A 14,249-nucleotide genomic window follows, 5' to 3' on the forward strand; every position below is an offset into this window, starting at 1 on the left:
AAGAGAAACGAGAGCGAGAAGAACGAGAAAGAGAAAGAGAAGAACGAGACAGGCAAGTACGACGAGACAGAGAGGAAAGAGAGAGACAACATGAACTAGAAGTATTGCGATTAGGCGGTGGTCGGAGGCCAACTACGGACACCAGCGGTTTCGATCCGGTAAGGAACATCAAAATGGTCCCCAAATTCAATGAGAGGGAAGTTTCGAAGTTCTTTGCAGCCTTCGAGAAAGTCGCTGCCTCTTTGGAGTGGCCAAGGGAGAATTGGGCCATCATGATACAGTCAGTCTTGACTGGGAAGGCCCAAATCGCCTACTCCACGTTATCCCTTGAGGACTCCGGCGATTATGACAAGGTGAAGAAAGTTGTGCTCATGGCGTACCAATTGGTACCTGAGGCATACAGGCAGAAGTTCCGAAACCTGAAAAAGACCTCAGAGCACACGTTCACCGAATTCGCCACAATCAAGGAGCGACTTTTTCAGGAATGGTGTGCCTCTCGGAAGGTGGAGACCAAAGAAGACCTCGAGCAGCTTATACTGCTAGAGGACTTCAAGGATTGTTTGTCTGGAGACCTGAAGACGTATCTAGAGGAACAGCAGGTAGAGACCTTGAGTGCAGCAGCCACAATGGCTGAGGAATATATCCAGACTCATAGGCCATCTGCTAGGTACGTCCCGAAGACCTACTCCAGATATCCGGCCAGACATAAACCGGAGGATAAAACTGCCCCTCGAAGTGCCGCCAAGTCAACCTCAGATAGTCCTCGGATGATTAGTCCGAAAAGGGATGTATTGTGTTGGACCTGCGGCAAGAGAGGACATATTGCTGCGAAGTGTCGTAGCAGTACAGGTAATAATCCCCGTAGGGAAGTCATGCTGATGAACAGTATAGTACCACCGACATCCACCCTAGAGAAGAGGAAAGGATTGTTCGCCCCATATACCTCCCAAGGGCATGTAGCCAGTGGCCTTTCAAGTAAGCCTGTGGTAATACTTAGAGACAGTGGAGCGGCCCAGTCTCTAATTCTGGAAACATCATTACCCGAAGGTATATCGGCGAATGAGATGCAGAAGGTAATCCTGGGTGGATTCTCTTCCACCTTGTACGTTGCCCCATTGGTACAAGTGCATCTAGACTCTCAGCACTTCAAAGGTGAGTGTCGGTTGGCCGTGGTGGATAGTCTTCCCATAAAGGGGATTGACGTAATATTAGCCAATGACTTAGCCCTAGGATTGTTACCCAACTGTCCCCTGGTAGTGGATAATCCAGGACATGAAGAGACCAGTCCTATCGCAGCAGTGCAAACCAGGTCTCAGGCGCACCTCCATGCACCACTAGATCTAAACACTTTGTTTGACTCTCCTCCTATCCCACAGGTTACGAGTAGCCATACACCAGTCCCGCCCGTCCAGATGCCGGTTCCTGAACACTGGACTCGAGCCCATCTGATAGAGGAACAGAAGAAGGACCCTCAGGTACGGAAGTTGGCCAACACCGTAGACTCTCCTACGAAAGGAGGGGATCTGTATGTGTGGTCAAGTGATGTACTGTGTCGCTGGCATCCTCCGAAATACCACCAGTCAAGTGCGGTAGGTGACCAGATAGTCGTCCCAGCCGTGTTCAGATCTAAGCTGTTAGAAACGGCCCATTCTAATAAATTTGCTGGACATGGTGGGATCTCTAAGACTTTCCAACGCCTAGCCAAGAGTTTCTACTGGCCGCATATGAAGGAGGACGTACGTCGTTTCTGCAAAACCTGCCACGCCTGCCAGGTGGCCGGGAAAGCGAACCAGCCTGTCCCCAAAGCCCCTTTATACCCCATTCCATCATTAGGTGAGCCCTTCGAACACCTCATCTTGGATATAGTAGGCCCACTTCCGCCTGCTACCTCAGGGGTGCAGTATTTGCTAACGATACTAGATCGGGTTAGTAGGTACCCAGAAGCGATCCCCCTTAAGACCATCACTGCTAAGGTCTTGGTGAAACAATTGCTCTGGTTCATCTCACGATACGGTCTTCCCAAGACCATTCAGACGGACCAGGGATCTAACTTCATGTCCCATTTGTTTCGCCAACAGATCGCCGACCTGGGAATCCGACAGGTTACCTCTAGTGCCTACCATCCCGAGTCTCAAGGAGCTTTGGAGCGATTTCACCAGACGTTGAAGGGCATGCTTCGGAAGTTTTGCTACGACAGGCAGAGTAAGTGGGTTGAAGACCTGCCCTACCTCCTATTTGCGGTAAGATCAGTGCCCAATGAATCCCTAGGAATCTCCCCATTCGAGATGATCTTTGGTCACTCAGTAAGAGGTCCCTTAGAGGTGGCACGAGACCATTGGCTGGACGAGGAAACCAACGAGGACATGGTGGACTGGTTGTCTACAAATAAAGGACGGCTGTTCTCAGCCTGGGAGATGGCTACAAGAACCTTGGAAAATACACAAAAAACTATCAAGAACAGGTATGATAGAAGGACCAAGCAAATAGAGTTCCAAGTAGGAGATCTGGTTTTGGTATGTACTCCTACAATAACTGGAAGTTTGAGCGCCAGATTCGTAGGTCCCTACCCGGTTGTAAAGAAGGTTACTAATCTCAATTACCTTCTTAGTACTCCCGACCGCCGGAAGAAAGAAACTTTGGTTCATGTTAATATGATCAAGAAATACGAGGGTCGGGATACACTCCCCGTAACCTTAGTGACCACAAATGATGACATTGAGGAGGAAGAGGAGGTGTTAGCTAACTCAGACATTCTGTTAAACTTGCAGGCAAAGTTGACACACGTGGCCGAAGGACATCAATCATCATTGCTGCAGATGATTCGGAAATACAAACCTATCTTCGAAGATGTTCCAGGATTAACATCTGTCCTAAGGCATGATGCCGAGTTGGAGGAAGGAGTCCGACCTATAAACCAACACCCGTACCGTCTCAACCCACTGAAGAAACGGGTGGTGAAAGAGGAGGTAGATTACATGCTGAAACACCATCTTATAGCCCCGAGCACGAGCCCATGGTCATCCCCGATACTACTAGTGCCCAAACCTGGTAAGAAATACCGTCTTTGTATTGATTATCGCCAGGTGAATAAGGTCACAGTAGCAGATACCTACCCTCTCCCCAGGGTAGAGGAATGTCTGGATGCCATAGGTAAAGCTCGTTACCTGACTAAATTTGACCTGTTCAAGGGCTATTGGCAAGTTCCCCTCACGGAAAAGGCCAAACCCATATCTGCATTTGTGACTCCCGACGGGCTGTTTGAATGTCAGGTGATGCCATTCGGGATGAAAAACGCAGCCTCCACTTTCCAGAGACTGATGGGTACTGTGTTGCGTGACGTGGAAAACACCTTAGTCTACATCGATGATGTATTAATATATGATGTAGATTGGCAGAATCATCTGCGTCACATAGAGGATTTCTTCAAGGCCATGCTCCAGTCAGGATTGGTGGTTAACCTGCATAAATCTGAGTTTGCCAGAACCTCTGTCATCTTCTTAGGTCATAAGGTTGGAGGAGGATGGATTGCGCCGAAGGCCAGCAAGGTAGAGGCAATAGTCCAGTATCCTACACCAGCTACCAGGAAGGACATCTTGCATTTCCTTGGTATGGCTGGTTTCTATCGTAAGTTTGTCCCTAATTTTTCCTCCATCGCCGCCCCCCTGACTAATCTGTTGAAAAAGGGGGTGAAATTAATATGGAATGAGAATTGCCAGAAGGCATTTGAGAGTCTCAAAGCAATTCTAATCTCTTCTCCAATCCTCAAGTCCCCGAGCTTTGAGGATAGATTTATCCTGACGGTCGACGCTTCTGACTATGGCCTGGGGTCCGTATTATCCCAGACGGACGAAAAAGGGGTGGAACATCCTGTGGCCTATCATTCTAAGAAGTTCACCCCCAGCCAGCTTAACTACTCAGTCATAGAAAAAGAAACGTTGGCCTTAGTTAATTCCGTCCAGCACTTTGAGGTGTATCTAACAAGTAATGGTCATCCTATATTAGTACGGACCGACCATAACCCTCTAAAGTTCCTGGCTCAGTTTAGGCAAAAGAACCTCAGGCTCACCAGATGGAGTCTACATCTGCAACAATATCCCCTCCAGATTGAACACATCAAAGGGGTGGACAACGTAGTAGCTGATGCATTATCTCGCATCTAGATCCACGTACTAATTTGGTTTGCCTTCTCTTTTATAGAAACCCAAACCAAATTCCTTTTGGTGGGGAGGTGTTACGGACCCGGATCCAGCGTCCGAGCAAGGAGCAGTGGCAACCGCGCCATCTGTGGGTCAGCTCCCGAAACCCCCACCAAATGGACGACGACGCCTGGTGAGGACAAGGTGTACTGGCCACAAGGGCCAGTTTCCAGTCCGGTTCAGCTCACAACACCGCCGCTGCTGACCTCTGGTGAGGTGGTGCTCAGACTACAACGCCATCTATGGAGTGGATATGTCGGGCGTTTGTGCCTGAGCCTGTAAGTGAGGTGTTTTAGTGTCCCTGTTATTGATGCTTACAGAGTCGACCTGGGACTGCTGTGATGGAAGTTGAGTGAGTCTACCCAAGGCAGCCGTCCCCATACCTTGTGCTTTGCTACAGCAGCTGTGAGTCGCCTCCCGGAAGAACACTGTGGTGTTACCCTGCCAGTGAAGTGGCAGTAGAAAGATTGTCTTACCCGGGACCAACTGCTGGAGACGATTGACCACTGGGGTATTGAGGACAGGAGAGTGATTTGTGGTATCACACGAGGCTCCTGACTAGGGCGCTACCCTAGTATCGCTCGTGGAGTGGCCTGACCAGCGTTGCTGATTCGGAACCTGCTGGACTTGTGGTTGACGGCCTCCACGGCGGTGCCCCCAGTGGAACTGTGTTTTGGCTGGCCTGTGGCCGGGGTAGACTCAGCTTCTCAAAGGATTCGTTGTGAGGCCACGAAAGCACCGAGAGCTTGGATCCAGAGTCTTCAGGAGAAGACGATTGTGTACAGTGTTAATACCCCTCCCCCTGTGTACTCTTTTATTATATTATTTATTGGTGATGGAAACAATTATAATCTTAAGTTCTTAACTTTATTTCCCTTCCCCTTTAAGTTACTTGCATCACGGATCTCATCCCTTGAACGCCACTACTGGCTTGGAGCCGGATACAACTTCCTCTAACGACATCAGAGTACGAATCCAGTTGCGACCCGAGAGGGCCGTAACAGTATCGGCAAGCTTCAACATAATTTGTACCTTAGATAAGTATATAGTTCCCTTTTGATGCATCATTAGAGATTGTATATGTCGGGGCAGCTTGTCGTTATATCGAGCGACCATAACAAATCCAACGTTAGTACCATATCAAATTTATTTTCCATTTTCATGAATGTAGAGATTTAATTAGCCTATTTCAATGCTACGTAATATCCCTTATATTACAGCTCGCATGTGAGGAGTCAACGAGCTGTTACCTAACTTCCTGTTATTCACCTCTATGTGTTTCTACGAGGAATTCCGGAGATCACGAGGATGTGGCGTGAATGATGTCATTGAAATCGTTTAAAAGCTAAGACTTTTTTGTACTCATTTATTTACTCTAAAATTCATTATTTATACATCATTTTATCTGATCGGATGCTCATCATGTACATTGGAGATAATCTGTGTTTATTTGAATGATTTATTTCTGATGCTAATAATCTTTATAATTTCTGGTGATAATCTTCTATAAATTCTTTAATTTGGTCATAAGATTAGTTATTACACAATGAACTGGTGCACGAACCACACTAGTTCCTAGACGTATATGAAGTTCTAGCAATACCCCCCCCCCAATGTAGGTGTTTGAGGCTTTGATTTAAATTAATTAACTATTCAGCCTATTAATTATTTAAGTGATTATGCTTCATAATATTTATCCATAGACACTGGTTCTTCCTTGTGTTCCTAATGATCACTTTTTATTAGTTTCCCTCTTTTCTTAAAAGTGGCTGGTCCTTCGTAATTGTTTTCATTAATTTAATAATTTAATAAATTGAGTCAAGCCCCAGATATCCCACATTATGGTCCTTATCGAACCGGATAAACATAAAATATAAATATATACATACTAATAAGTAATAACTAATCACCGTGTGAAGTAGTCTAGACTAACCATTTTAATTAATTGTGTTTACCGGCAGCGTAACACATAGGTTAGCATAAGTCACACCAAGTCATTGCTACTTACACCTCATGTATAAGGTAGCACTCGTGGGACACAGTCAATTTCCCACAACACTTAGACCTATACCTCATACTGAAGTAAGAATCTTTAGGTCACCAGGAGCAACAGCTCATAACTTTTATAACAATTCTACACTAACACCTGCGTTAGAGTGGCCTCACCATCTAACCATTATTTATTTAGGTGGTAATGACATCCATCCTACTCGTCATCCAGCTGAGGTGATCAATCACCTTAAAACCATAATTTCTTCATTTAAGTGTAACACTGTAAGGTGTTTGGTTTAGTTGTATTTAAAATACATAGAGATACATTAGTCACATACAAGGATTTGAGAAGGCGCCAGCTTGGTCGGCCGGAATTTTACACCTCTGACCGTTAATGACCTCAAGTGACCTGAGGTCAAATCATGCGAATTTCACCTTGCTTCTGCTAAGCTTATAATTGGAGCCTGGTAGCCTTCAAACATGCCGACGTTTAAGGAGTGGCTTGGTAGAGGGCCTGAGGCTATCTACTTGTGGGCGGAGTTAGTTACTAGGTTCCCCCATATATACTCGGAGAGCTATCGATTCGAGAGCATTAACAAGAGAGAAGAATGGCAGTCAGCAGAGCAGAGAAGACGACCCTAGCAGGGAGGCTGTCGGCCGGCAGGGCGAGACAGTCTGTCTGCTACAGACCCCCCCCCCCTCTATCCAGTTATAGGCAGACACTTGGTGAGTTGAACATTAAGGTGACTTGGTCGTGTTTTACAAGTGTTGTGTGATCATCAGGGGCAGTCAGTTGTAGTGTTCTCAGATTCTTGGAGGATGACTCACTTCACATATACATATCTTGAACATTGCTTAAATTATGATACTTAGTATGTGAAATATAATTGAATTTATTATTTAAATTGTCTTTGTTCCCTAGAGAGTTGAGTTGAGGTGAGAAAGCCTCTGTGATTACTGGTTTCATGATTTTATGAGTACATGATAAAGATGGGACATACTAATAATGACCACTTGATAACATCTTTTGTGAATATTGTGATACAGACAAGTTCCATTCCTTGTCTTGTAGGTAATGGTCTTGAATGGATGGTGGCAGCATTTCGTCTTCTACTATCTACTCTTCTGCTTCTACTATCTACTCTTCTACTACTACCTATCTACTTCTCTCCCTCCACCCCTCTCTAAACTCTCACCTTCAACTAATGACCCTCCTCGCTCCTCCCAACCTCTCACCCCAAACCCTCACTAATTACTTCACAATTCATTTCTTTCCTTTCGTTTCTCTTATACGTTTGTGGCAGTGAAATGTGCTCTAGAGTTCTCTCTAGAGTTTCGGGTAACTGATCAAGTTACGGCGCCTTGTAGTCTTAGCACCTAGGTTACAAGGTGTTGAACGAGAGAGGTTGCCTTAGGAACTCTGGGAGTGCTCTAGAATAGTTAGCTAACTGAGGACGGGATAACGGACTAGAGAGAGCTGTTTCCCCCGGCCACGTTAGCTAACTGGGGGGTGGAATAATGGGCAAGATAGAGCTATTTCTCCCACCCCACGTTACATAAGCTCATCAGCAATTCGGTAGTATTCACATTAGTGGAACCTCGCCAACTGAGTCATGATAATCGTTGGGGAGTAACACCAGAATATTACCAGAGAGCTGCCAAATACATAAATTTCAGGCTGAAAAAACGAGTGAGATTGGATGCCACTTATATCCAATTTACAGCCAGACCATACAGATAAAACCTGGCAAGAGATGGTGTACACCTGTCAGGTGAGTCTAGGTCACATGTGTTGACAAATTGATCAACACAATCAATTATCACAAACGGCTGTGGCTAACAGGCCAAAATTAACTGTACATAATTGTTTTCACTTGTGTGTTCAAGTGCACACTTATAAACTATAAAATCCAAAAAACCCAAAAATACAGCTGTGGCTAACGGCTGTGGCTAACGGCTGTGGCTAACAAGCCAAAATTAACTGTACATAATTGTTTTCACTTGTGTGTTCAAGTGCACACTTATAAACTATAAAATCCAAAAAAAACAAAAATACAGCACAACTCTATTCACATTACTGCACCACAATAATCCTTGCCAACCTTTATTAGGTAGGAATTTAGGCTGTGATTGTGCTGAATTTGCCACAAACACAACTAAATAAATTTGTAGTTTCTTAGGTAGAAATTCTCACAACTAGACTTCAGCTAGTTAGTAGTATATGTATTATACCTTTTGTGCTGACCCTATCAAGGGTGGGATTAAACCTGGAGATAACTCTGATTAGAGTATATCCATATTATTTCTTGTACTCATTATTTTGTGTGTATATATTTTGAGTGCTGTTGAATGATCACCATTACATCTAATGGTGATAAAGAAGAGCTAGCCGGACGAAAGTTAATGGTGAAGTTCAAGCACTGCTCAAAATAAATAACTACTTATTGTTAGGTAGGTACATTTAACCTCGAGTGAGGTAGAGTATAATTTAGCCACATTAAATTAGGCTATATTTAATATTACTTGTCAACCAATGAGCAAGTACCCAAGCTTCATTAGTAATACTAATTCAGATCCCATGAAGTTTGGACTTAAACCCATCATGGCTACTCCTGAACAATTAAGGAGAACCTATATTGGCCTCAAAGGTCATTTAACTAGACAAATCAACAAGTCTGAAGACTTATCTAAAGCAACTCCCATTGATTCTTATCAATTAGAAACATCAGTGAGAGTGGCTGATCTGAAATTTGATCAAGTTAAATCTACAAGTCAGTCTTATCTTGACCTACTGAATACCATAGAAACTGATCCTGATGAAATGGATCGAATTATAGCAGATATTTCCCAGTATGAAGATGAGACTCCAGATAGACTTTACCTACTATCCAATCTAGTAACACAATCTAGATCTAATACAAATAATGCTATGTCTCAATCCAGTAACCCATTTCCTGAGGTTCGTTTACCTACTTTAGACTTACCTACATTTGCAGGGCTGCATACAGAAAATTGGGACAACTTTTGGACTTCATTTGAAGTTCATATACATAGGAAATCTTCTCTTGACAAGATTTCTAAATTCTCATACCTGATTAGTCTTCTCAAAGGAGAGGCTAAAAAGGTCATAAATAACCTAGCTCTCACTGAGAGTAATTATGAGCAAGCTATAAAACTGCTAAAGTTGAACTATTGTAACAAGGAGTTGAGTATAGCTAACCTTTATTACCAGTTGCTTGATCTGAATGCACCAAGTAACAGACTAGACTCACTTCAAAGCTTCAGGCTAGAAGTAGAGTCTCTAGTGAAGGCCTTAGGTACTAAAGTTGATATACCAGCCTCAGAATGGTCAATCAAGTTACTTTTGCAGAGGAAATTACCTCGAAATATCTTAGCAGAAATCTGCTCACACTATAAAACCGAGTTTCTCACTCTCGAACAAATATTCGAGCGACTGAGAATAACGGTTAACAGGTTGAAGACCCATGATAAGATTAAACCTGAGTCTAAACCACCTAATATTGACACTTCAGTCAAACCCAAACCGACTTTAAATAAGTCTAATAAATATAAACCTAGGACTGCTCCATCCACTGGAAAGAGGAGTGGTAATGTAGGTACTTATTCAGTATCTCCTTCTGAGGTAACCAATGACTTGTCTGCTAAAGAGACAAAGTCAACCAGAGAGAGAAGGTGTCTGTTTTGTAGTCAAGGACATGCCACCTACCAATGCCGTGATTATCCTAACTTTAATACCAGGATTAAACGGTTACAAGAAATACACAGGTGCACCAAGTGCATGGGCTCTCATGATCCCAATAAATGTGTAGTGCAACTACGTTCACTCAGTAGATGCAACAAAGGTGTACATCACTATGCCTTATGTAGAAAAACTTCTACCCAATTCATGTCAACTGAGGAGAATTCCACGAATTCTACCACAGTACAATATTGCAAAGTACATCAAGAAATAAATGTACTTGCTACTGAGTCAGGCAATAATACTACTCTGCTTACAGCTCAACTTAGATTAATTAACAGGAAATCTAGAGTTAACACTAGAGATCTTTTTGATCAAGGATAACAGAAAACCTTCATCACGCAACAATTAGTCGAGCAGTTAAAATTAAAACCTGCCAAAAGTGTGAGATTGGTTATTTCTGGTTTCTTGACTAATAGTGGACCTCGTGAATACCAAGTAGTTAAGGTATTAGTGAGACTTGGATCTTCCACTAGTCCAATACAAGCGGTAGTAGTAGACAAACTTCCTACAGACCTGCAGGTCACACTATTAGCTCGCACTGCGAAATATCTTAAACGAAACCGCATGAGGCTAGCAGATTACAAAATAAATTCTGACTGCCTCACTGATGTTGGAATACTTATAGGGGCTGACCATTATTATAAATTTATAACGGGATGCACCAGACAACTCGGAATGAATTTGTTGTCATCTGCTGGAGGCAAGTTGCTTACTGGACCGGTGTTTTTCCAACAAAATCCAGTGTCAACCAACCAACAATCTAACAATGCAATAGTGGCGTGACTAGGCTTGGAACAGTCACCCCTACATTTCAGAGAAATATATGAAGATATTGAGTCTGATCCACCTGTACATCGTCTGTGGGATTTAGACACTTTAGGTATTATCCCTGAACAACCAAGCCCTGAAGATATGTGGACTTACCAGCAATATCTGGATACAGTTGTCTATAATGATAAACAATAGTGGGTATGACTACCATGGAATTTGAACCATCCACCACTTCCAGTTAATTATTTCATGGCAGCCTCACAATTACAGTCTCAATTAACACGACTGAAGAAGCAGCCAGACAAACTGAACATGTATCATCAACTAATCCAACAACAACTCAACAGTAAATTTATCGAGGTTGTTGATAATGATGACCGGAAAATAGGGCACTATTTACCCCATCACGCTGTGGTGAAAGATTCATTGACAACACCTATCCGTATTGTCTTTAACTGTAGTGCTAAAATCAAGCCAAACAGTGTGTCTTTGAATGAATGTCTCCAAATGGGACCTAGCCTAACACAAAGGCTACATGATGTGCTATTACGATTCCGTACTGGTATTTTTGCTTATACTGCTGATATCAGTAAAGCTTTCCTTAGAGTAGGTTTACAGGAAGAGGATCGTAATTACACCAAATTTGTCTGGATTAAGGACCCACTGGATCCTAACAGTGATATCATAACATATCGTTTTGCCTCAGTGCTATTTGGAGCGACGTCCTCCCCGTTTCTACTGCAAGCAACATTAGATACACATTTGAGGAAGTCGAATAGCCCTTATAAGGCAGAAATCAGTGACAATTTGTATGTCGATAATTTCCAGGGAACTACAAATGATCAATCCAATTTGGTAGAAATCTACCACGAGGCTAACCGTGAGTTATTGGGAGCCAATATGCCACTACAATCATGGGCCTCAAATAATAAATCATTAAACCAGATAATCGAGAAAGAGTTTCCAGGTTATCAGGTACCTAATCAATTAAAGGTTCTGGGTGTGGAATGGAACACAAGTACTGACGAGATGAATGTCAAGTCAGTACAAACCGATAATTCATCCCTTACCATGAGAAAATTACTCTCGTATGTCAGTCAACCATTTGACCCTTTAGGCTTACTTAGTCCTATATTAATAAGGGGCAAACTCCTAGTGCAGGAATGCTGGCAGAAACATATGGGATGGGATGATCTGTTACCAAGTGAGTTACAAGCTAAATGGCAGATACTCACAACGGATTTCAATCAGTTAGGTGTTTTGAAATTTCCGCGTAATGCTTCAGGACCAAACTTACCCACAAATTTGCACGTTTTTTGCGATGCCTCTGGCAAAGCGTATGGCGCTGTAGCCTACTTAGTTAATAGTGCACAATCAATTTTGCTCACATCTAAAGCAAGAGTTGCTCCCATTAAGAACAGATCTTTACCTCAAATGGAGTTAACTGCATTGCTGGTGGGAGTAAGATTGGCTCATAGCCTGACCGAGACACTCAATAATATCCAATTTGGTGAGATTGTCGTGTGGTCAGACAATGAGGCAGTCTTGCAATGGGTAAGAAACAACATCAATAAAACTCCCTACATCAGTAATCGTGTTAGGGAAATTCAGGAATTATCTGCTGGATATAAATTCAGACATGTTCCCACTAAGGACAATCCTGCAGATTACTTATCTCGAGGATTGACACTAAAACAACTTATCAAGTCTTCGATGTGGTTTAATAGACCTTCATAGCTTGTTGGTGGTCAGTGGCCCAAACAAAAGCCACAAGTCATAGTGACCAATATCACCACTCCCATGAAAGAACCAGAACCTCATCGAATCTTAGCTATTAATCCTCACAATTATTCCAACTTGAGTAAGTTATTAAGAGTGACAGCACATGTGTTTGACTTTCTTGCTAAGATAGGAATCAGACATAAGTTTCCGAATCCTATCCTCTACTGGATCAAACGTGCACAGCAAGAGACATATGGAAGCCAATATGAAAATCTTCCAGATAAATTAACCAAGTTTCTCGGTATCTGGTATGATGCCAACACTCATAATACATTAAGGTGTGGAGGACGTTTGCTTCATGCAAAAATTGATCTGGATACAAAGAATCCGATCCTTCTACCACGTCACCACATCATTACCAAACTTCTAGTTTTACATCACCATCAATATGGTACTTTGCATGGTGGAGTGTTAGACACTCTCACCGACCTTAGACAGAAATACTGGCTCCCTCAAGGTCGTCAAACAGTCAAATCAATTATTAAATTCTGTGTGATCAGCAAAAGATACGATGCTCGAGTGTGTCCTTATCCAGGACCTCCACCACTCCCTGAAGAAAGAGTGGTTCATTTTCGTCCCTTTGAAACCACCGGTGTCGATTACACAGGAGCCTTGCTTCTCACTGGCAATCCAGATAAGATACCAGTGAAAGCTTACATTTGCCTCTTCACGTGTGCTACCACACGAGGCGTACATCTAGAAGTGACTTCGGATATGAGTGCTGAAGCCTTCATCCAAGCTTTTCGTAGATTTGCAGCTCGCAGATCCTGTCCCAAACTAATGATATCGGACAATGGTTCAAATTTTGTGGCAGGAGAAGCCTGTCTACGAGAGGTATGGAATCATCGACAAGTGCAGTCAGTCCTGCAGAGACGACAATGCCACTGGAAATTTATTGCTCCAAGAGCCCCCTGGCAAGGTGGGTTCTACGAACGTATGATAGGAACTGTCAAGAAGTGTTTAAGGAAGACCTTACATAGACAGAAAATTAGTTACTCCGAACTCCAAACACTTGTCGTGGAAATCGAGGTGCGAGTTAACAATCGCCCATTAACATACCTATCAGATGATTTCTCACAGAGAGAACCTCTGAGTCCCTCACACTTGATATATGGAGGTCTGCTGAGCCCTCTAATACCTTTGGCAGAAGAGGACCCCGTCGACCCTTCACATGAAACCAGGAGTGACTTAGTAGAAAGTTGCCAACATCTCTCAAGAGTAATTGAAAGGTGGAATGAGGTGTGGACTCGAGAGTACCTCACAGCTCTACGAGGGTACCACTACGGAACTTCGAGTCCCTATAATAAAGTACAACTTAAACCAGGAGACCTAGTATTGGTTGACAGTGATGGACCAAGGTCAGAGTGGCCCATAGGCAAAATTGTTGCTATCCATCCAGATCACCAAGGCATCCTGAGAGTAGTAAAGGTTTTGTGCCCAGGCAACACTACCTTAAAAACCTTAGAGAAGTTGGTGCCTCTCGAATTAGCAGAACGAGAGTGTTTACCAGAACCAACTTCACCAACAGTTTCCGAGGACAACAATTCTGATCCACCGAGCAACCGCCCCACTAGAGCTGCTGCTCAACAATGTAAACGGAAACTACAAGCCTATTATAGCTCTGACCAAGAGCAAATACCTTCCCATCCAAATTAAGTTATCATGATGATACTGTGTTGTGATGTCAAGTAACAAATCGTTACAAGTCACAATGACCCAGAACATTCTCATCACAGTGGATTCCC

The 14,249-nt window shown here is 43.2% G+C and overlaps 1 protein-coding gene across 1 annotated transcript in view; it reads left to right on the forward strand.

The window, feature by feature from the left end:
• The window catches only part of LOC138357424 (uncharacterized), a 94,681-nt gene extending 90,521 nt beyond the window's left edge, over positions 1 to 4,160 (forward strand). The window contains exon 5 of the mRNA XM_069314306.1: positions 571 to 4,160. Coding sequence (XP_069170407.1) covers positions 571 to 4,160 — 3,590 coding nt within the window. The remainder of the gene's footprint in view (positions 1 to 570) is intronic.
• The last annotated feature ends 10,089 nt before the right edge of the window (positions 4,161 to 14,249 follow it).

Source organism: Procambarus clarkii, chromosome 1 (genome assembly GCF_040958095.1).
Source record: "Procambarus clarkii isolate CNS0578487 chromosome 1, FALCON_Pclarkii_2.0, whole genome shotgun sequence".
NCBI classification, from domain to species: domain Eukaryota; kingdom Metazoa; phylum Arthropoda; class Malacostraca; order Decapoda; family Cambaridae; genus Procambarus; species Procambarus clarkii.